This window comes from Perca fluviatilis, chromosome 10 (assembly GCF_010015445.1).
Source record: "Perca fluviatilis chromosome 10, GENO_Pfluv_1.0, whole genome shotgun sequence".
Classification (NCBI taxonomy): domain Eukaryota; kingdom Metazoa; phylum Chordata; class Actinopteri; order Perciformes; family Percidae; genus Perca; species Perca fluviatilis.
The window spans coordinates 30,474,365-30,499,343 of record NC_053121.1 but is presented as its reverse complement, the minus strand read 5'-3'; the positions used below and the strand labels follow the sequence as shown (position 1 = coordinate 30,499,343).

Genomic DNA, 24,979 nt, shown 5'->3' with positions numbered 1-24,979 from the left:
CCAGGGTATACCTTAAACGGTTGAAACGTTATGAAAGGGGCGTGGCTTAAGCCTAGGGGGCGGGCCAAACCATCACCAATGAATAAGGCAGTCTTTGCTGAGTTCAATGACACCTCACACAATACTCTACCTTAAACGGTTCAAATGTTATGAAAGGGGCGTGGCCTGAGTAATGTGGCCCTGGTCATATTGAAGGGGGCGTCAGTATCACATGTAGACCACACATTCTGAGTTTCATGCAAATCGGATGATGTTTGTCATATAAGGCAGATTTGCTGTTGCCAGCGGGGGCCTATGACCAAAAGTCAATTTTGGCCTGTAGGTGTCCTCTGGCCTGGACCCTTGTCCATCGTGAGAAATTTCGGGCAGATAACGACAACGTACACATGAAGTTACAACAACTTCTTTGTTCATCGCTAAACACTCAAAATGGCCGCCACGCCACGCCCACACCGTCTGACGAAAAGTTTTTCTTTTAACAACTTTTCATCGTTAAGGTGTTGGGATGGTACAGACCAAGTTTGAAGTCCATCGGATGAAATCTCTAGGAGGAGTTCGTTAAAGTATAGCACCTTGACTTTTAGGCCTACTTCCTGTTGCCACTAGGGGGCGCTATGACTTTAAGTAAATATCGGCCTTTATTTGTCCTCAGGGTTGGACTCTTATGAATCCTGAAAAGTTTCGAGGTAATCGGACAACGTATACCTCGAGTTTACACCCACTTACTGTTTCGGCGGCGAAATGCACAAAATGGCCGCCCCGCCACGGCCACGTCCTATGACGAAAACTTTTTCTTTTAACAACTTTTCATCTTTAACATCTTAAGATGGCACAGACCGAGTTTGAAGTTGATCGGATGAAATCTCTAGGAGGAGTTCGTTAAAGTACGACATGTGGAAATGGCCAAAATCGCACTAATTTCGAACTTTGAGATCAAAATGGTGGACTTCCTGTTGGGTTTAGGGTATGGCTGTAATGACGTTTTCTGTACATCTTGACATGTAATATGTGTACCAAGTACGTTTGCGTGAGTCTACGTTAAACGCACTGCAGGCCCTCAATTTTTCTTAACTTTCTAGGGGCGCTAGCGAGCCATTTTTGTGCGCCTATTCCCGAAACCCTTAAAATACGTAAATGTTCACCAGACTTGATGCAACCGCCAAATTTGGTGAGTTTTTGAATATATTAAGCCCCTCAAAAAGCCAATTCATTTGACGGGAAAATAATAGAAGAAAGAAAGAAAGAAAGAATAATTCCTTCAGTTTCAATAGGGCCTTCGCCGCTGTCGGCGCTCGGGCCCTAAATAATTCCTTCAGTTTCAATAGGGCCTTCGCCGCTGTCGGCGCTCGGGCCCTAAATATGTAATTCACCTTTTTGATGCACCCACAGTTTTCATAAGTCAATGTACATGAACTTGCTATATTCAGCTTTGTGTTATATGTGTAAATAGAGATATCTACAACGATCATAGCTCCAGGAAAGTTTGAACTTTTTACAGTCACAAGGGGAAATTTTGACCTGACGAAAAGGTTGGAGGCTCACCAAAATAATCTTTATGGTAACACAAATCTAGACATAATATCTACAATCTGCCCAGAAGTTCAAAGATATGTTGTTATAGAACAAAGTGTTGGACAAACACACCCTCTAACTAAAACTTGAACAAACCAAAGACACAAATGACGATTCCTCAGGCCTAACAACTAACGGGGCACAAAAGAACAAATGGTCTTCATTAATAAAATGACATGTATTTGTTCATTGAAGTCTTTATTCTAAATGTGGGATCATTAGACTCATGTCCTTAAATGGTGTCTTTCGTTGCCTGCAGCTATGTATTTGACGTTTTTATTGCTAAGGACGTTAGTCTTAAAGCTCACACAGACTACGGATGTTAAAAAATAATTCCTTCAAGATCATTTTGGGGAAAATAAATAAAGCAGAAATCAGATTGGTCCAAAGCCTTCACAAACTTTTCTCTCGACAGTGTTTTTACTGTTTGTTCATGCAGTTTTTGTCAATTTTATTCTCTCCTGCAGATATTTCTTAAGTCACCATGTGTAGTACATCTTTAGAATAAGACACTTTCAAAATTGCCTCATACTTTAGCTTCTTATTGGCACATTCCTCAAAGTTGTGATACTGTTTCCTATACAGTTTGTTTACACAATAAAACAAATGAACTTACAATTCTCCAAGCTTTTGAAGGACAGAGAAAGCCTGTTCGTGTATATGGCTGATCCTGTTCTGCTGTAAAACACTGGAGAAAGGCAATAAATACAAAAATTAAAATCATATTACTACTTTTTTAACCAAATCCAATGAACTGCCAGCATTGATTACATGCATAAGCTTATAACTGAGGCTGATTTGCAAGCATCTCAAAGAAATTCAAGCAAAAGTCAAACATTTTAATTTGCCTTTGCAATGGTTTCAATCATGTAAATGCACACTTACAGAACTGTCAGCATACTGCACGAGCAGAATGAGACATTTCCAATGGTTTCAATTAGATTTCCCTCCAAATCCCTGCAAGCACATGTTATGAAATGCCCACAGAGAGGAAACATCAGACACATACCACACAACCCCCCCGCCCACACACAGAAAAAGTCATCAAAAGACATGTCATTTTGACATCCTACTTACAGCCAATTCAGTATCGGCATTTCCCGACAGATGTCATCCAACTCTGTCAAAGAGTTGTTCAACAAAACCCTGTCAATCAGTGAGACATAATGTAACAAGGTGTAGTGCATTTTCCTTCAATTCAATTTATAGAGTCAAATCATAACAGAAGTTATTAGTGGTGTCAACAATAATCGATTCGGCAATGCATTGCAATGCGGGGCATGCACGATTCAGCATCGATGCGGCAAAGTGCCATAATCGATTATGTCACTGTTTATTTTCTGGCCTTGAGTGGACAATAAAGTTGTGAAGTTTCTGTCACTGTGGCTCTGTCTGCTGCATCAGCACACGTCATACAGAGCGGCACGAAGCGTGTGAATGTTAACATTTCACATTTTCACCTCAGGTAATTTATAACCAATTAATTTGGATACAAGCGTTGCATTTTGGATTCTGAACAGCGATTCCGCGCTGCGCGCACACACAGCAGGGCTGAGGTGTGTGTGCGTTTACGCAGCACATGTAGCTGGAAACGTTACCGGGGATTATTTACCGACGATGGCGCAGATGAACTAACGCTACACTCGTTAGCCTACTGTAAGTAGCCTACAATAAACCCTCAATGATTACAGAGTCAATACTTATCAATACCCACCTACCTGTTGTACAGGCAGAAAGCAATATTTTAGTCTGCTCTGTCTGGCTGTCCACTCTCGTCCACCGCGCTGTGCAAACACAGCTCTGCTCTGCAAATGGCGACTTTACAAACAAGCTAAAATGAAAGATGTAGTTTGTAGTCTAAGTGTTTATCTTAATTCGCAACCAATCTTGAACTTTGGACAAACTCTTGTAAACGTAGCTGCTGTCTAACCATCCTCTCCGCTGGAGCGGTAAACCTATGGAGGTATTTAAAGACCAAAACAAATACATGTGGCTACTTAATATGCACGTGAATGACGCCGCGTTCTTTATTCTTGATGATGATGCCGGTTGTATTATTTAGCAACAACATTGTCTTATTTCAAGTGAGGCATACAGGAGGAATGCTAGCCTGCTTCTCAGTCCATTCATCATCACAGCTGCTGTTTTCCACAACTTTTCACTTCAGACTCTTGACAGTGAGATGTTTCCCTGACAACAGGCCTTTCTTTCTGTAAGCATTTTCCACCAATCAGGACACGGATTACGTTTCAGTAATCAAGTCTTTAACCATCACTCCTCAGTGAATTGCCCCCTAATCTGAGATCATTTTCTAGTTAAGTAGCCTCTCTAGTTATCATTAACTGGGGGCCAGTAGGGATTTTTTTTTAATGTTGAGACCTGCTCATGACTGATGAAAAATTTGCCTTGTGTGCAGTAGAATGTTGATGCATTGCAATGCATCGCAATGCATCGTAGAATCGAATTGAATCGAATCGTTACCTGGTGAATCGTAATCGAATCGAATTGTGAGGGCAGTGCCAATGCACACCCCTAGAAGTTATCACATATTTCATATAGAGCATAATACTTATACTTGCAATAACAGTAATAATAATAATAATAATAATAATAATAGACCACCCGCTATACAGACAAAACATTCCCCCATGAGCATGCACTTGGCGCGACGGTGCCTGTCACAGATCAACAAAGGCTCTTAGAACCAGAAAGTTTGATGATTTGAGAAGACATCACAGCAAAGCAAAACAAGAAAAAAATCTCTGCCATAGCATGAAGTATAAAATATAAACTCACAGTAAAACGAGGGAGTTCAGTCCTGAGAAGGTCATGGAGGACATTTCGTGGATATTGTTATTTTCCAGGATCCTACAACAAAAACACAGGAAAAAAAGCTTCATTTGCGGAATACTGATTCGGAAGAAAGTATTATGTTTATGAGTTATGTGTGATTTATCACCTGTATGCAATTAAAATAAAATAAAAGTAAGAGACAAAAACAAAAAGTTAGAGAACAAAAAACACTTTATCAGTAGGAATTATTTATCACAAAACTCGGCTTCTCTGCCTCAATCAATATTTACAGAAAGTAAAACATCCTTATATACTATGCATGCAGCATTTTTTATTCTTTTTTTGCAGAACTTTCTGTCAGTAGAAAATAAACATACAACCACTCCAGCTTGTGCAGGTCCTGGAACACCCCTGGCATCAGGGCAGATATCTTGTTATAGCTCAGATATCTAACAGAGGAAAGGTTTACCTGAAGAGGATGCTCTCTGAACTCACTGGATAAACTAATGCTACATTATGCTTTTATTGCATAGCTAAGTCATTTTCAAGTGTTGTAATTGCATTCCATAGATCATACGTATTGTTTCCCAGCTGTTTCTTTAACTGGTGACTATATGCAGTCTTATAATGTACATGTGCATATAAGCAAGCTCCATCTTTTAGTTTGTGGTTGCGTTAGCTGCATTATATTCATACTTACATTTATTTTTTGTGATATACTGTACATTCCATTTATCTATGAATCCTTTAGCAATTGTTACAATAATGTGAAGACAATACATACTGATATAGTAATGAGGAGGAAAGATTGTCGTTGGCTCACTCACTGTAAGGTTCCAATGGTTAACTCATTTTGAAAATAACCTGACTTACTAAAGCCATGATAACTGCAATCTTGCATTACTAGAACTAAGCATTTTATACATGAAACAAAACTAAAGCCACAGAAAAAATAAATAAGTAAATAACTAAATAAACAGGGAATGTCACTTCCAGACAGAGAATCATGGATACAAAGCCATCTTTCTTTTAGCCCATGCTTGTTCTAAAAAGTCTTCAAATAAAAATGTTTTATGTTCAAACAACCAAACTAACATATCTATATCCTGCATCATGTCTTTTACTTCAACTCTGGAAAATAATTGCAATCTTAAATCGTGCGATAATATGGACAATACAAAACAAAATGAACTACATTTTCAATTTTATGGAGATCACATAAATAACACAGTCTGTCTTCCTCACTAGTGCCGGACCACTATATACTGTATATAGCATCTCAGTCAGAAACGCTCACTCCAAGCAGTGGACTATTTATAGCAAATGGTTACACAGGTCTCGCTCGGAGAATACGAGCAGCAATGAGGATTCTGCCTAGAGAACTAAATTTTCCCTTAATACAAATGGATGGTAAAATATTAAATAATAAAGACGTTTGTGTGGTGGTGAATCTGCAGCATTGCCATTTACTGTTTTAGTGCACTTAATAAAAAACAGTGTCAGGTTATCACGGCCATGTTGCATGAATATGATTGGATGTTGCTCGTCAGGTGAGCCACACAGCTGTGAACAAGCCAGCGATTGTAAAGCATGAATGAAACAGCTGATGCCAACAAATTCCATAGCCTGAACATTTCATTTCTTTTTTTGTACATAACCTACATAGTATGATGTAGTTGTATTACCAAGGACAGCCTAAACAAGTGCTTTATTACTGCATCTTATGTGTTACAAAAATGAACAAACTTACAGTCTTGTGAGATTATACAGCCCTCTGAATGCGTGAGGACTCACATCTTGAATTCTGTTGTGTTGGAGATATCTATATAAAACAAGCACAACCCAGTTATGTTATTGTTTAATTTTTTTGTGAATCATTTTTTATTTCAAAAGAACAATGAGAGAAACATCAAATAACCCTTAAGCTTGTTGGTTTAATAATAAATGTAGCCCAGCTGCGATAAATTAGGATCTGATATCGGACAATCCAATCTGTTTAGTACCAGGATCATCTTGTATAGAACATACTGTGAGCTCAACAAACCTCCACTGACAGCTCTGTTTTGTCTGCGTATTTTTACACAGCTGGTGAATTAATTCTGTTGTTTATTTATGCATATCTCAGGGAAGTTTTCAATCGGGTCAAACCTTCAGAGCAGTGACTGAAAGCTGACAGTCTGGCACAGACAAATAGTTCCTGGTGGAGGATCAGACCTATTCTCCTGCAGCCACAGTCAGTGGCACTGTGTGAGATTGATAAACAACTTAAGTTGGCAATGAATGAATGTGTACGCTGAGGAGAGTAATCGCTTCTGGCAGTGTTCCCAGCAGTCCTTGTAGCGTTACACACTTTTTAGTTGTGAAAATCGTTTGTTGCATTTGTCACTCAAAGGCTGGTCATTATCTTGTCTCATTGGAATCACATGAAGGCATTATGCTTTAGTGAATGAACAGAGTAGGCTCCCATGCATGCCAATATTTCTCATGTATTATATATGGTGCTTTTCAGAACAAGAAAGAAGACTGAATAAAGGACAGTTAAAAAAAAAAGAACAAAAATAGGTAGAATATAATGTAAAATAAAATAGAATAAAGTCATAATAAACTCACAGTTTTTGTAGGCTCTGGTACCTAAAGAATGCGTTTGCTTTCAGTTTCTGAAGACGGTTCCTTTGTAGGGACCTGAGAGATAGAAAGAGGCTCAAAATCAGAATACGGAATGAGGTTTACACCACGAACGACAATCATGATTCAGTACTGCTGCATTTGAACAGCTGCCCAGCTCATCCCTTTAAGCCTGGTTCACACGGGACGATTTTAAAATTGTCGGCCGATTTTCCAATCCTGAGAGACCCCACACACGGCGATTAAAAAAACCAAAGGGTCTAACAGGTGTGGCTGTACAGCGTGTGCGCAGCACACGGCAAAATCAACACATCACACAAGAACCGATTTGACTGCCGAGCATTCTCAGGTCAGACGGGAAATATCGCAAAATCCCTCGAGATCAAACGCGACTTCAGAGTAAACAATCATGGCGGATGCAGTGGCGATAGTTTGTAGTTTGTTTTTAACTGAAAAAAAACGTTATCAAAAGAAAAGGCGATGGTCAAAGAAGTGGAGACAACGCGAGCATGGACTATAGACCACTTGCAAACACGTGACGACGCCATGACGGACGGCAGAATCACCGGAAGCACAAGCTAGTGTAGTCAGCCAGGCTTCTGTGATAATCATCCCAATAACAATCCATGGAGCGGTGGTGGTGTGGCTATGTCTTCCAGTTACTGAAGGCTAGCCTATAGCTTGCGCTTGGAGCAGCAAGTTCATCTGCCTATTGCCCCTCTGTCTGTCTCGTTCTTTCCAACTCTTGAGGCTAGTTCTTTGTCTGTATACTCGGATTCGAATAAATAAGGACGACCATATAACTCAAAAGGCTCTTCTGTGTGTTGTATATCTGCTATATTCTCCATAGTTACGTTACTCCAAGCTTCTTCCCTTGTAAACAAATCTCCTCTTCACTCTTCACACACTACGCTCCGATCGGCACACTACTGTTTACCTTTTCTTGCTACAACTAGCAGCTACTACTGCACTACTGTTTGTTTGTTTTTACGGGGGGAATACACTTCAATACGTGACACGACCTGTCCTCTGGAGGACATAGCCACACCACCGTGGATTGTTATTGGGATGATTATCACAGAAGCCTGTCTGAATACACTCACAGGACGGCAGCTAGCAGCTAACGGCTATCAGCTAGCAGGGCAAGCTAGCTACAGGCACGTACCGTTGTTCACTGGCTGAGCCGATGCAACTCTCTAATGGATGCCTGAACGCATCCCAGCTCTGGGAAATAATTCATCACACGCTAATCCATGCAGTAAATCACGGAGTGTCTATAATCAGTATTAACCACGCATAATGTAACATCCATCGTCTTATCTGTGATTCTATTCGCTGCTGATCGGTGGATATTTCGACAGCTAGCTGGTCGGCTAACCGGGGTAGGAGCTCCGCAGACCCGCGTTTAATTCAGTTGTTTGGCCTTTTTGAAGCTAGTTTCCGTGCCATGTCATCTTTAATTTAACCAATATTTTTTGTATGCGTGTTAAGTTAAATGATCAAGGGAACGGCTTACTTTTTGGGATATGTAGGTCAGTGAATAACCGATGATAGTTATGTGGGACCTGATAGCAGGAACAGCTGGTTAGCACAGCAGCTAGCTGGGTGAGGAAGTTTTATTATTATTATTATTTATCAGTCATTTAAAACAGAAAGGCAATACATACACATGCTTGTGTTGGTGAGGATTACTCTGCAGATTGTGTATGTGACTCGTGAGAACAAGAACAGCGAACCATACACAGTATATAAGCAGTGAACACGTTCTCGTTTGACTTGCCGTCCGTCTACAGAATAGCTCTTCCGCCGTCCGTCATGGCGTTCATAATTCGCGGGAGTAGAGTGTGACGTCACGTGCAAAGGGTCTATACTCAGCTACATCATGATATGGAGGTGAGTTGTTTTTTCTCATAGAAATGTCGTTACATACTACACAGATTAATTACCGTTGAAATACACGTTCATATAATCGTTTCCATGTACTCTGGTGGACTGCAGTTGTGGATGTAGTTATGCCCATCGACTTTATTGTATGCCACAGTCCACAGGCTGCGTGCTCGTTTGTCCCTGGGGGACACCACACACGAGGAGAAATCGGGCCAAAAAAAATCCAACATGTTGGATATCCCCGATTTGAGATCGGAGCGGTCCCGATGTCCTTCCGAGCAGACGAGAGCAGTCTTAACACACCACACACGGCAGGAATATCTGATCAGATTATTTTACGATAATCGGAGCAACCTTAAGATTGTCGGGAGGGGTGAATCGGAGCTAAAATCGGCCTAATTATCCTGCCGTCTGAACCAGGCTTAAAGTGATGGTTCGGAGTAATTTCACCCTAGGGTCCTTTGCACCATGACCTCGAGCCAAACACCCCCCCAGAAGCTTTTTTCACCTGGGTCTAACATTGGGAGAGTTAGCGTAGAGTAGCGTTAGCTGCTGAATAGCTTAGCGCAGAGGCTAATGGATTTGAAGTGTCTCTTAACATTACCCCACTAATAATGCCCAAAATGATACCAAAGGTCTACACTAGTATATATAGGTTATGCACTCATAAAACAATGGATTGTAAAGTTTGTAAGTACACCAGAAGGTTATGTAAATAACACTTGCCTGCTGGCTTCTGCTCTCTGCTGTTGTTGTTGCTGCTGTAAGACGAGTGCTTAGGGACATCTACAAATTACAACACCGAAAAGAGAAAAAATATTTTTTAATTTAACTTATTTTTTAAAGTAAGTGCTGTAGTATAACTAGCAGGAGACAAGTAATAATTGAGGTAAGTTTGGAGACATTACCTTATTTAATCATTAAATTAATAAATATTTTTGTTGCATCTCTTTTCGGTGTTGTAATTTGTAGATGTCCCTAAGGACTCTTACTGCCCGGTAGTAACAGCAGCAGCAGCAGCAGCAGCAGAGAGCAGCAAGCCAGCAGGCAAGTGTTATTTACATAAACTTCTGGTGTATTACAAAATTTTTACAATCCATCATTTTTCGAGTGCATAACCTATTTGTACTACTGTAGACGTTTGGGATCATTTCGGGCATTATTAGTGGGGTAATGTTAAGAGACACTTCGGATCCATTAGCCTCTGCGCTAAGCTATTCCGCTGATAACGCTACGCTACGCTAACGCTCCCAATGTTCGACCCATGTGAAAAAAGCTTCTGGGGGGGTGTTTGGCTCGAGATCATGGTGCAAAGGACCCTAGGGTGAAATTACTCCGAACCATCACTTTAAGATTGATCAAGGTTATTATTTTAGCATGTGGGTTTTAATTATTAAGTGTTAAAGTTTCTAATTAATGGGGTTTTTGAGCCCGGGAAAATACCTATTTAATTTAAAAGGACCATCTTAACCTTCAATTTATACAAGAAGACTGCAGAACATTCACAATCATGAGTCAATTACCAGAACATCCATAAACTAGTGCTGTCAAACAATTAAAATGATTTCTTTTTGTCCCATTATTTTTTCTCATTTTAATGCTTTTATCAACATGGAAAAGTGGCTCTGCTTGCTTTGTGCAAATGTTTTTTTATTGAAAACAACATTGGCATATACTGTAGTGTTCAATTTCACAGTAACATTCACAACGTTAACAGGCCTACATGCAGTAGCCACCCATTTAGCTATGGCTGCAGTAAGTTTGTTCTTAGTTGTGGTATCCATGTGCTTCTGTCTGAAGTCATCCATTGTCGCCTGGCTTTGACGAGGGGCCGGAGATTTCGCATCAGCTGTATGCTTGGCCATCAAGCGGTATTTCAGACTGGACGTGCTGCGACGATAGCTCAGTTCACAACGACAAAACACACACAGATCACGTTGGTCTTGTCAATGGAACTATTTGGCAACTTTATAAAAGTTAACTTTCCATTCAGAATTTCGGCGTCTCGTGCTCGCCATCCACTCAAAACGTAACGTTAGCTTACTACTCTTTGGCCGGCTCACAAGCCGAAACAAGTGTGTGCGGTGTGCCTGTTGTTTTGTTCCCGGTCTAGCTAGATCTGGTGTGGTGTTGTAGTTTTAGTTACTAGTTGTTACAACAGCATGTGAAAAAAAACTACAAAGTTTGCTAGGCCAAAAAGAACGTTAATCTCGCGATTAAAAAATGTATGCCGTTAAAATGGGTTTGCGTTAACGCCGTTAATAATGCGTTTAACTGACAGCACTACCATAAACATGACAAACTATCATCTCCTGGTCTTTATAATTCCATTTAATCATCTCAAAGTGACTCAGTTGATGAACACGTTGATTGAGCTGTTGATTCAAAAGCTTTTAACGGATTAAAGGCTGATTAAAGGTTCACACACTCGTCATGTCAAGCATTTGAAAGAGGTCAATTTTGGGACATTGTAAGAGTTTCTTAATGTTAATACTGTCTCCTTGGGCTGGCTGCTCTCTAACACTGTATGTGTTGGTCGACAGTCAGACGACTCTGGTCCATGTCTGTGCAACACTTAATGTACACTGAGGAGTATTGCTTATGCTTCTCCTACCAAAACACATTTAATTTATTACATTTTTACTTTATTGATCCCCAGGGGGGAAATTACTTTTTTTTTTTTCACTCTGTTGCACACTACACACAGGCCTGAAACACACACACACATGCTCAGGTCCTATACATGCACAAATGGAGGAAGACAGTGACAGCATAATGGTATTTAAAATTAAAGGTGTTGTATTTGCAAAGAACTAAAAACTGAAGTCCTCTGATAACAAATTGGTCCTGCGGGCCAATACCATTATGTGTAAACAGAACAGTGCATTGTGAAGCAGATTAATAGATGTCTGGGAACTGACTGTCGTAACTAAACTAAATGTTTATTATTGTTTTTTGTTTTGTATTTTAATGTTTCTAATTCACATAACACAGTAATCTAAGTCATTAATTTGACTTTGGTACTTCCAAGTTCTTCAAATTTTTCCTGAAGAAATCCCTCTAATGGAAAAGAAGTTATGTTTTTACAATTCTAGTACTACCACCATTTTTGTGTGCAAACATAAAAGCACATCAGTTACTGTACAATAAACGGAACTAGCTACATATTTCCAAGAGGATAAAAAATATTGGTAACTCTGTGACCTTTCCCGTTGAGCCACAATCATGGCAAAGTTTCAAATTTCATTTTATCACATTTGTGGCTCCAAAAAGGAGAAAGACTCCTGATTCTTTAGAGCCCAGCACAAATCCCCCTAGATCACGATCAGGCCACAAATTGGCTACTTTTATACAGCTATTTTGTCATCTACCCCGAGTCATGTTGCCTTTGAAAGTGACAAATAACTACGTAGATTACCAGCCCTGTAGAAGTCTGAACTCTACTGAGTGCTCTTTTGTTCTAAATCTAAATCTTGCTTTGGTCAGCTGCACTTTAAACTCACAGACATGCTCTTTGTAAATGTCTAGGCAATTTAGAGGTGAGAAAAAGTGAGCTGACTACAAAACATTATACAACCCAAATATGCCATGGAGCAAATGATGCTGTGCCAATGACAAAGCAGACACTTTGGAAGAGATAATGAGGACAGGCCAATCCCCAACGCCAGGTAATTAATGTGTTCTTAAATAACACATCGTGACCGAAAAAGGGTAATATACTGTCATCAAACATTGACAAACTTTGCAAAAACTACAGGGTAATATGCCCTTATAGGTCTAATTCATGTTAAAATGTCTCAAAATAATACATCTTGAATTATATACTATAGACACACACACACACACACATGGAGGGGTTGTATTAGTCACTACAGAATCATGTGAAATTCTGGCTTCAAGTATATGGAGGAAATATTTATTCATAATTCAAATTGAAAGTCCAAAGAGAAAACAAAGCGAGATGAAATTAAAAATATTATTTTTTTCATTTGGCTTTGGCTTTTGAATTTAATATTTGGCTTTTGAATTTCAATTTATCATTGGCTTTTAATTTTCATTTAATATTTGGCTTTTGAATTTCAATTTAACATTGGCTTTTAATTTTCATTTAATATTTGGCTTTTGAATTTCAATTTAACATTGGCTTTTAATTTTCATTTAATATTTGGCTTTTGAATTTCAATTTAACATTGGCTTTTCATTTTCATTTAATATTTGGCTTTTGAATTTCAAATTAACATTGGCTTTTAATTTGGACTTGACACATGTCAATGTAAATGAGGAGGCGTGGCCCAAAGGCTGGTGGGAGGGTCTGAAACGAAAGGGGTGCAGAGGCACCTTATGAACAGCAGGGGGAGCTGACTGCTGAGGAGCACACTGTTGAGCGTCTGTCTGCAGCTTCACCACCTTAGCCAGGCTTGGTCTCTTATTTCACATGATAGAAAATGATGATGTAGGCTAAACACAAACAACATTTCATGCAACAACCGTGAAGTTTTCATGTAGTTACTATAATTGGGCCCGTGTTAGTGAGGACTACATTAGGACTGTATTTAAAGCTGATTCTGGTTTCCAACTTCGCACTAGGTGTGTCTGTTTAAAACACGGACTCAGACAACTTCTTTCTTTTGATGTTATATTTAATTAAGCAACAGTAGAAACATGGGTGTGGGTAGCTCTGCTACGTGTGTTTGTGTGTCGTCAGATCTCGAGGACGCACACAATCTCAACCGGATCGTCATCGTCCGAACTGCGACCTCTCCTTTTTCTTTCTCTTTCTCTCACTTTTTCCTCCGGGTGGTGCGCGCAGTGTGAGGTGCGTGTCCAAGCTATTCTCCAACATGTACTCACAACAATCACTCCTGATTGACGGCCTTTTGTACAGCCCGTGTACTTTTTCAGACTTCCAGCTGACAGCGGTGTCTGTAAGCATCACTGGCCGGCCAGCAGGGAGGCGATCCCGGCCGCCACCAGCTGGCTGTCCCGTCAGACTGAAGCTTCTGACAACATCGGAGAAAATGTGCAGTTGGCCTTCAACGTTTGTAAAACTGCCCATATTCAAACTCTACACAGTTAATTTATCGCATAAAAAAGTCTCAGAAGTGAATTTAGTGGTGAAAAAGCAGATGGAAATTGTAAAAAGTTTCCAGTTGTTTGCTGCTGCTAATACGGCAAACTCCCGATCTAGATTATAGAATCGTTTTTTTTTTTTTTTTTTTTTTATAATTTCCATCTGCTTTTTCAGAACACACGTAGCAGAGCTACCCACACCCATGTTTCTACTGTTGCTTAATTAAATAAAAAATCAAAAGAGAGAAGTTGTCTGAGTCGTGTTTTAAACAGACACACCTGGGGTGAAGTTGGGAACCAGAATCAGCTTTAAATACAGTCCTAATGTAGTTCTCACTAACACGGGCCCAATTATAGTAACTATGAAAACTTCACAGTTGTTGCATGAAATGTCATTTGTGTTTAGCCTACATCATCATTTTCTATCATGTGAAATAATAGGCCAAGCCAGCCTAGTGGTGAAGCTGCAGACAGATGCTCCCCAACAGTCAGTTCCCCCTGCTGTTCATAAGGTGCCTCTGCACCCCTTTCGTTTCAGACCCTCCCCCCAGCCTTTGGGCCACGCCTCCTCATTTACATTGACATGTGTCAAGTCCAAATGAAAAGGCAATGTTAAATGGAAATTCAAAAGCCAAATATTAAATTAAAATTAAAAGCCAATGTTAAATTGAAATTCAAAAGCCAAATATTAAATGAAAATTAAAAGCCAATGTTAAATTGAAATTCAAAAGCCAAATATTAAATGAAAATTAAAAGCCAATGATAAATTGAAATTCAAAAGCCAAATATTAAATTCAAAAGCCAAAGCCAAATGAAAAAAATAATAATATTTTTAATTTCATCTCGCTTTGTTTTCTCTTTGGACTTTCAATTTCTCTTTGGACTTTCAATTTGAATTATGAATAAATATTTCCTCCATACAAGTAAGTCTCACTTGCTGCGACAGTCACAGCCAGCGATCGAGGCTTCCCGGGGATTGATTTAGCTTTACAATAATGAAAAAATAAAAGGTTATTTTCTACTCACATCATGGTGACATTTATCGCCACCACTGGGATGTCTTGAAGCTGTGTGCTGTCACAGTCCAGCTCCAGGTCTCGGCATTGGCAGAGCTCAGGAATAGCACCCAGCACTGGAGAGATTGAGGGGAGAGGGACATTGGAGCATATGTCAATCAACTGGTCATACTGTGCCAAAAGTGTCAACACTTGAGCTGTTTGTAAGAATTGCAACCCAGTCCTGCTGGAAGAGAATGTCAGTCCTGTGCTGAAAGCAGCAGAGAAAAAAGGAAAGCACAATTGATTAAGAGTGACTTGGAGGATGATCACAGGTTGGCAATACTTAATCAAATAACTAGGTTTCTCAAGATTGATTGTTAAATATTCCTGGGTTAAGCAAGCTTTAATTATATTTAATTAAATCCCAGTTTGGATACGCAAGATGAGTAGAAATGGAGCAGCTTGTTTAACTTTAGCTTTTCTGGCTCCAATGTAAGCAAATTGTGTTTGAGAACACATCAGAATTAGTCACAGGTGGAAGGTAATGAAAGACTCCCCTTTGATATGCAAACCTAGTTTCAATATACAGAGATTATTACACATTTAAGACAAATTATTTCAGGTAAAACGAGGTCTAGTAACTCTGAAAGTGACTCATTACAAATGTTGTGCTCCAGGTATGCCTAGTTAAATACATCCAATTTGCACTGTCTCCTAACGCTTAGAGATATACCAACACATTCTCATGAATGAAACTACAGAACACAAAGTAAATAATCCAGCAGTTTTAGGCAGTCATGATGCCATTTCTGTTTTTAAATCTCTGCAGCAGGGGCATCACACTTCGGAAGGGCTCTAAAGTACCATAATGTTCTTTTGAGTTGCTCATTAGGCCTTATTTCCTTAACATCTTAATATATTTCACCAACACGACATTTCCCATAAAACAGCAGTTATGATTTAGGGCAGGATTCTTTGAACACAACAGCCATTTACTTTTGGCGGTTAGAGGTAATCAAGAATGAGACAAAAACGATACTATATTTACTGTATGTGTCTTGAGTTCTGCATTGTGTATCCGCTGATGCAAGTACTGCTTTGCTACACTTAAGCTGAATGATTGTGTGAAAATAAAGTATGCCATTTAGGCACTACTTTTATGGGCACCCACAGTGGACATAAATGCTTAACTCTAACATTTTTATTGTAATACAGGACCAAAATCAGCTCCAAAATCATCACTCAATACAATATTATGAAAGCTCCTGGAAATAACAATAGAAAAGTGGAAGTCCTTGTAACTACATAATGATGCTGTGTCAATTTGAACTCATTCGCAAAATAATCTTGCTCTTTAGGTTTCATAGTTGTACAAGCATTGTGCTGCCATGTTGTTGGACATCTACTGCAGCTATGTGAAAAGAAAATAACAAAAAGGAAAATAGCAACATGCGTTTGTACAAATACAACATCAGCATTCAATGTTGCAGTGCCAGTTTAAAGTCATTTGAAATTCTGCAAATTAATTTCTTTTTTGGCTTTCAAAAACAGTAGTTGACACGCATTGTGCTGCCATGTTGTTGCATATCTACTTCAGCTTTGCATAAAATAACAAAATGGTAGGGAAAGCATATCAAGGTTAGAAAATAGGAACGTTTTTGTACAGATCTTACAAATCATACTGCAATGAAAGTACATCTCTTCAGTATGTATCTGACAAGAACATTTTTACTTAAAAAAAAAAATTTCTTTCAGGCTTAAAATATATGTTATGTGAGTTCGACATTAAAAGAAGATAAGAGATAAAAAGTGAGTGTAGAGGTCTCTGCTGAGGCCCACAACTGCAGTTTACACTACTGTCTTTTAGTGTAAGGAAAAAAAGGAATTTAGGAATACATCATTTAGAAATCCCCTCCATGAATAGCGACATATTTGTTGTGGAGGAGGTTTGTGTTGTTAGGGGCACAAGCTCTATGCCAGGTCACCCAAATTGGTCCAAGTGAGCCAGATTAAGTGCAATTGAAAGACCCCTCCAAATCAGCTTTGATGATGTTTTCCCTGAAGAAGGAAAACCTGGACCTACTCCTGAAACTAGGCCTGTACATATAGATAAATCCAGGTTTTTCGTGTAGACAAACTGCCATTACGGCAGTGGCCTCTTACTTATTAACCAATGTATTGGAATGTTTGTAGAGGATTTCCCCTTTTAAGGCCTTTTGCCCATAAATCTGTCCACGAAAATGCTTATATTTTGAAAATAAAGTCAATAAATGCCATTCAAATATAGGTTATAATCTACAAAATTTATAAAACGTCCAGTTTTCACAGAGGACTAGATGTCTCTTCTGTTCTGTGGCTTTTGGAAGTGGAGACTCACAACATAGTGAAAGCCACAAGCTTTTCCTGCATGAAACCAATTTTTCTTTCAGAAATCTCCACTGAATCCTCATGTTTTGAGGCCGACATCGGAACGACCAGGATCCGCTACAGACCGAGCGATCTGCCCATGGTGTACCGCCATTCGCATACCTCTTGCTAGATTGGTACTACATTCCACTTTTACAGTATGAGTTTTTTCTGATTTGTATTAAATGATGCCTTTCCTCTGATTATAATTCAAGAAATCACAGCACCTTCACATTGAGACTATGGCAGATGTAATTTTTTCCCCCCAATGCCTGATTGACAACAAATTTCAGACTGGTGCTGTGAGATTGAAAATCTTCCACATTCACACAGACCACCTTCATCTATAACTTAAGAAACAGCAAGAAGAAAGGAACAACATGTGGCTGCAGCCATGTGGCCTCAGCATCTGCAGGGGAAGAGAATGCCTTGACAAATTGATGTGTGGCTCTGTAAACTGGCTATAGCGACAGCAAAGGTCACCTTCTGTATTTATAGTAGTCAGAATGAGCAACCAGAAGTTAAGAGATAGAAAAAACGTAACATGGTTCACATACTGTAAGCTCAATAATATAATATATACAATGCACATAGAGGGACAAAGGTCTTCTTTTATTGTGCACATTCAAAGGATGGAATGGATTCTCAGTGAATGCAGCGTGGCTTAACTACTGTGACATTAGTGGGAGAGTCCAGAAACATGAGCTGAATTCAGAAGAATGTTTTTAACTGAGAGCACAAAATTCATAAAATGGCTAAATCATGGTCATGGCTAAAAACAAACTTGACAATTTAATGTCCTCTAACTTGTCTGAGTTTCCATGTTTGGGAATTTGTTATTTAATTTCCAGATGGCAATATGTAATTATGTCAACAATTAGGCCATGCACACATTATTCATCTTTACAAAGATCAATTCTGACAAACCAAAGGCCAATTAAATTTACAGCTGTCAAATAAAATGTATCTAATTGAAAGTACCTGACAAGCAGCATTAACAGACAGTAAATTGATTGTTACTTCACTGCATTTAACTTTCTAAACAAGACTTGATTGTGTTCAGTGGTGGAAGAAGTATTCAGATCCTTTACTTAATTAAAAGTACTTAGTTAACATTTTGGCCCATCCCACATGGGATTACAAGACACCACAAATTCACTTATTTAACAAACATCTTCCTGTCGCATATACAAATCATTCGGAGAAATACATGAATACAAATATAATACACATACATACATGTATATACACGTACACGTACACACATACACATACACACACACCACACACAAACAACAAATTCTCATCTACAATTCATCTCGATAAAGAGCCTTTTTCCTCTTCTCCCAAGCTTTATCTAGATAATTGGCTAATTTATAGGTTTCATATGTGGACAGCCATCTCAGTCTTTGCGCATCATCCATATTTACCAAGTCAATCTCTGCTTTTATCCTACGAAACAAAAAATCACGCTATTCACAATATAAAGGACAATAGAAAACAAAATGGAACTAATTTTCTATATCATTCAAACAATACATGGGAAAAATTCTGGGACCTGTAGAAAGGCATTTTCTATGGGCCCCTCTCCGCATCCACAGCTATTCATTCTAGCATATTTTTGGGCCCTCCTCTGGGTAATCAGTCCCCTTTCCCCCCCCCAGTCCAATGCCCCTGAGTATCTTCAGGAAAATGTACTTTAAGTATTAAAAGTAAAAGTACTTAATGTATGTACTTTAAAACTGGAATTGATCAAAAAAGTTCTGTCACTTGTTTAATTGGCTAATCATTTCAGCTTGACCTGTAGGCTGTTATATTGTTGGGTAGTTTAATTTATAATAAAACATTGTATTTTATAAACTACATGTGTTTTGTGTGCAAAAATCTTAATTTGAAAAGTAACTAGTAACTTAAGCTGACAGATGAGTGTAGTGGAGTAAAAAGTACTATATTTCTCTCTGAAATGTAGTGGAGTAGAAGTAGAAAGTGACATGAAAAGAAAAGACTCAAGAAAAGTACAAGTATCTCAAATTTGTACTTAAGTACAGTACTTGAGTAAATGTACTTCCACCACTGATTGTGTTAATGGGAAAATGTATATAAAATGGGTTTGTTAACATGCAAAAGTTGAGTAATAAAATGTAATTAATACAGAGGCCATAAGAGTCCATGGAGAACCTTCTGTCTTAATCTTTTCTCATTTGGCTTGTTATTGACAAATGTAATGTATTTTATCACTGTTAAATAAGTAAATAAGTAGAGCTTCATTGCCGCTTTTGTGTGAAGGACTATTGTAGCACAACACAGCCGCCTAACATCAACAAGTCAGCAGCGGGCATGATTGAAGGATTTGCTTATTTTCTCATTTCTTTTGCTATTTCATTTTAATACCTCGGTCGATATTTCATAAGTCATTTTCTATTTCTCCTCTGTCTTGGTTAACATAGTAGATACCATTGAGCTCCATCAGATCTGTGTATCGGATGGTCAAACAGCTTCGGAAACACCCTCACCTCACACATTTCCGAGCGTGGGGGAGCTGCGTCCAACAATTTCTGATATTGATATTGACCAGCTGTGCCAAAGTGAGAAACTAACCGTGTGTACAAATCAGGACAACACCATTAATGTTTTTCAGGAGAGACTGTAATTGCGTATCTCCCCCTCTATGATGGCCGGCTTTTCACTCTGCCTTCAACTGTGGCAGTTCGGAACAACTATGAACATGATATCAGTCAGAAAACATGTTGCACAAACTCATTCTTTTCTAGCATAACCCAGCACTTACTGTCTGATGGTTTGGATTGACTGGGCTGTGATTGACAAAAGGTTGGAATTTCTATGACTAAAAAGTTTGAATCTTCAGAAGAATACAATGAATCTGACAAGTTTAGGGAAGCCAAATTTTAGCTTTAGCTTTGCTTTCTTTACGAATAAAAAAATTGAAGCTCAAAGCTAATTTATTGTGAAGTATCCTTGACGGAAAATGTCTTTTTTGACTCCTCATTCATGGTGATGGATTACCTTAATGCTGCAAGACTGTAGTGTAAAAGCTGTTTGCAATTGAATGAGGAGGGAATGAGCCTGAAGGGGTTAGTTAAAGTAACTATGAGGAACTTTATGTTTATTAATGCCTTTGCCCGGGTCCGATTTTCCCCGCAAAGTCACAAAATGATTTACGGCAGGCAGACCGGCTCTATAGTAACACATTCTGATGGGTCACAGATTTGGTTGTAACACTGGGAAAGCCTGTGTTTGAGTATCCAGTGGTAAAAGGTCGCATATATATATATATATATATATATATATATATATATATATATATATTTTATAAGTTATTTCATCTGTTGACTGTTGTAGTTATGGCTGATACTGGGGCAGGGTCGTCCCAGAAAAAAAAATTAAAACGAAGAACAACTAAAAGCTGAAAGGTAGTGACAGAAGTCGGCTGGGCTTTCGACAGATGAAGACAATTAAGGGATTGTACGGTAAATAATTCAAAACCCTGAATTGGCCCTCTTCCTACAGGTATGTAATATGTCTATCTTATTCATAAAATAACTTCACAATGCAAGACGTGGTTGTACATTAGTAGCCTACATTAAATGACGTCCCCCTTCCATTTAGCGCCCAGTTTTTATTTATTTTCAGTCCGTGCTTGTGTTGGCCTACTATTTTATTTTTGTCCCCCTGTACTGGTGTAAAGCATTCTTTGGTTTCATGAAAGGAGCTATATCAATCTAAGTTATTATTATTATTATTTGTTATTATTATTATTACGTTGGTTGCTACAACAAACTCTTGCTAATGCTTTGGCTTGTCAAACGGTGACAGTGACACCCAGTTTAGCTCGGTTTAGCTCATGATACATCTAAAGTAATGCAGAAATGCAACAATGCATCGGTTCATCATTCATACCACAATCATTCATACCACAAGAAATAAAACTCAACATTTCACCGGTGAGTATGAGATAACACTGTCATTACCTCATTTATTACAAAATTGTATTGAAGCACAAATTGCAACACTCATATGTTTACTTGGACTACATAGTTTATATATTTTTCATTTATACTATGTATGTATGCCGGTTAAACATTTTTATTCTCTACTTGTATATATATGTTGTACATTGTTTTTCAAGTTTGCGTAGGTGTTCTGGTATTTTGATTTTATTTATTATTATTTTGTGTTATTCTGTGTGGATGTTGTGTGTCTGCTGCTGTAATACAGTAATTTCCCAGTTTGGGATTAATAAAGTCCATCCATCTATCCATCCATCCATCCATCCATCCATCCATCCAACCATCCATCCATCCATCCAACCATCCATCTATCCATCCATCTGAATGATTTTCTGTCTGAGCAAAACATTCATCACAACTATATGACCTCCTGGTAACATTAACTCAGTAATAGAGTGTTTTTAAATATGCAGTTTAGAAACAGAATAGCAGTACTTACAGCATACATTTGACTTGGTTCCAGTGTTATAGCTGGGTATTCCAAAATACTTGTCGAAAAGATGGGGCCATCCGTTATTATCCCCTGGGAAAAGAAAATAAGACAGACAAACACAGCGATTACAACCCAGAAATTATCTTTCAAAACCAGACATTTGTTATTAAGTATAATTTGAGGTAGTTCCGGTGAAATGTTCCACTCTGTCAGACAGTACAGTTTGTTCCTCTCGCTCCATGCTCTTTTATGATACACAAATCTTTTCTATGTGTAGCTGTATGCGAGATGAAGGCCACTCTGTTCCTTTAAGATGGCTATACTGTAGGTATATACACATTAACAAATATCTTGTGATTGGCTTTGCACATAATATAAGCAATTATAGACAAGATTAGTGCTTAGAATCACCCATTAATTAAATGTAATACTGACTGCTTTTGTTGCATTTAAACTTGTATTTTAATGTCCATTCAAATGTGTTAAATGTATCAAGGCAACATATAGGAAAGGACTTTAAGTTTGTGGGTGAGTCCCAGAAAACCAAATGTACAACATTGATTTTTGGACCCCCACCCCCTCCCCATAACGGTTACTTTTTGTAACTGACAATCCAACATTCATATCCTCTTTACATGGGGAGTTGCGAGCAGGGCGGAGGTGAGAAAGGAGTCAGTTTGAACTTCTCTCTCTCACTCTGTTTTTATTCTTGACACAACTATTTCTGTCACTTTTCATGGGAAAAACTGTGTGCAGCATTATGAATGCCTTCCAGGAGAGAATGTGCCATTAAGAGTCGAGCAGCGAAGCTTTTTTCTTTTGCCTGTATTATTTCTTCTTCTTCTTCTTCTTCTTCTTCTTCTTCTTCTTCTTCTTCTTCTTCTTCTTCTTCTTCTTCTTCTTCCTACGAAATCCATGTTCCCATGCACGAAAACTCACCAAATTGTGCACCTAAGTCCTGTCCTATTCTAAACTTAATCAGTCTGATTTGTGTGCTTATTGTGCTGATGGTGGTGCTACAGCAGCCATCTAAAATTTTTTAGATGAAAAAAATTCATAACACATCAGCCGTAAATGCTACAACGTCGCAACTAATGCAATACTGTAGCTCCAATAGAGCAGAAACTATGCCCTGCTGTTACCTTTTAGCAATTTTGTAGTCCATCACTCTACTTTTTGCAAAAAACTGCTAAACTTCCTAAAACCTCCTCCCACATGTTTGTTTCAATTGACAAACATGTGGGACAAACACTTCATCTTCAGACTGTCCTCCACAAATTTACCATTCAAATTTTAGCCCACAGTGCAATGGTTTACAGTATACAGTAGTGTGTACAGTAGTGTATACAAATACTGCAATTTCTTCCAAACTAAATCTTTGATGTTCATGGAAAAAAATTCACAACATTCGAAGATCATTGTAGATTTGGTGTGCAAAATATCAGAATTGTGTCCCCATCGCATTGCAGTCAATGCTAAATAGAGCTTTAAACATCAGTTTGGCATGTATTGATCTTTTTGAAAATAAATTACAGGCATCTCTATGTTGTCTTAACCAAGTACACAATTTTACAGCAGCTTTAAATTCTGCATTTTCACGCAAGCCTGCTCCTTATCTACTAGGTGTTGCGATGCCCCTTGTGACATCACCCAGATAACAGCTCCCTGAGATCCGAACCTACCTACGGCCTCAATGGTTCCGAGTTTGAGCACCTGGTATTGCAAGATGATCATACACATATCTAATCAGGCATTGTGCTGTGGCCTACCGCCCTGCATTTTTTTTATGTGTCTGCATTAACACACCTTATTCTGATTCAAAATCAGTCCAGTTCCTGTTTAGGAAAGTCATGTTATTTAGCCAACCCAGGCTGACTCAATACAATTTAGCCCAAATAGCTGGAGGATTTATTACCTTCGTTTTTTATCTCACTGAGATCAACGTTTGCCATTGGACCGGAAGATTGCGAGCTCAAAGCTCAACGGTCACAATGTCACATATTATACAAATTCAGCCACTGTGCTTTGGACAACTTCCCTGCAAGCTTAAAATGCTCGGCCCTGACCATTGCTGCGGAGCAGCTATAATTATACCAGTATTTAAACAATATTGTGCCTTGTCACGCATATTGAAACAAGTCTCGCGAAACCTCGAGGGTAAGTGGCGCTCCACCAAAGTGGAAGAATCCCGTCTGGATTGGCAAGAAAGTCTCAAAACCTATAGGAAGGCCTTAAGAAAAGCCAGATCAGACTATTACTCTTCACTAATAGAAGAAAACAAGAACAACCCAAGGTTTCTTTTCAGCTCTGTAGCCAGGCTGACAGACAGTCATAGCTCTACTGAGCCATCTATTCCTCTAGCTCTGAGTAGTGATGACTTCATGAGCTTCTTTAATGATAAAATTATAACAATTAGAGATAAAATTAATCACCTTTTGCCCTCAACTTCTAACAGTTCATCTTTAAATACAGGACCGCTAGAACGAACGACTAGTCCGGACATATACTTAGACTGCTTTTATCCTATAGACCTTCAACAATTAATGTTAAAGATATCCTCAGCTAAGCCATCTACCTGTCTCTTGGACCCCATCCCAACGAGGCTACTCAAAGAAGCGTTACCCGTGGTAAACACTTCACTACTAGATATGATCAATATGTCCTTATTAACAGGTTATGTACCGCAGTCATTTAAAATAGCTGTGATTAAACCTCTTCTGAAAAAAACGACCCTGGATCCTGAGGTCTTAGCAAACTATAGACCTATATCTAACCTTCCCTTTCTATCCAAGATCCTTGAGAAGGTGGTTGCTAATCAGTTATGTGATTTTCTACATAGCAACAGTTTATTTGATGATTTTCAATCAGGATTTAGAAAGAATCATAGCACAGAGACGGCACTGGTGAAAATTACTAACGACCTTCTAACAGCTGCAGACAAAGGACTTGTCTCCATTCTTGTTTTACTAGATCTTAGTGCTGCATTTGACACTATTGATCATACAATCCTGTTACAGAGATTAGAACACTTAGTCGGAATTAAAGGAACTGCACTAAGCTGGTTTAAGTCTTATTTCTCTGAGCGATCCCAATTTGTTAACATTAACGATAAACCCTCCAAGCACGCCAAAGTTAGCCATGGCGTTCCTCAAGGCTCAGTGCTTGGA

The 24,979-nt window shown here is 38.7% G+C and overlaps 1 protein-coding gene across 2 annotated transcripts in view; it reads right to left on the bottom strand.

The window, feature by feature from the left end:
- Positions 1–24,979, bottom strand: part of rxfp1 (relaxin family peptide receptor 1) — a 75,717-nt gene that overhangs the window by 15,321 nt on the left and 35,417 nt on the right. For both annotated transcript variants that reach the window (XM_039813629.1, XM_039813630.1), the window contains 9 exons: positions 21,819–21,902; positions 14,974–15,079; positions 6,976–7,047; positions 6,116–6,187; positions 4,743–4,814; positions 4,369–4,440; positions 2,650–2,718; positions 2,458–2,529; positions 2,189–2,260 (listed from right to left, as the gene is read on the bottom strand). In XM_039813629.1, the coding sequence (XP_039669563.1) occupies positions 2,189–2,260; positions 2,458–2,529; positions 2,650–2,718; positions 4,369–4,440; positions 4,743–4,814; positions 6,116–6,187; positions 6,976–7,047; positions 14,974–15,079; positions 21,819–21,902 (691 nt within the window). The remainder of the gene's footprint in view (positions 1–2,188; positions 2,261–2,457; positions 2,530–2,649; positions 2,719–4,368; positions 4,441–4,742; positions 4,815–6,115; positions 6,188–6,975; positions 7,048–14,973; positions 15,080–21,818; positions 21,903–24,979) is intronic.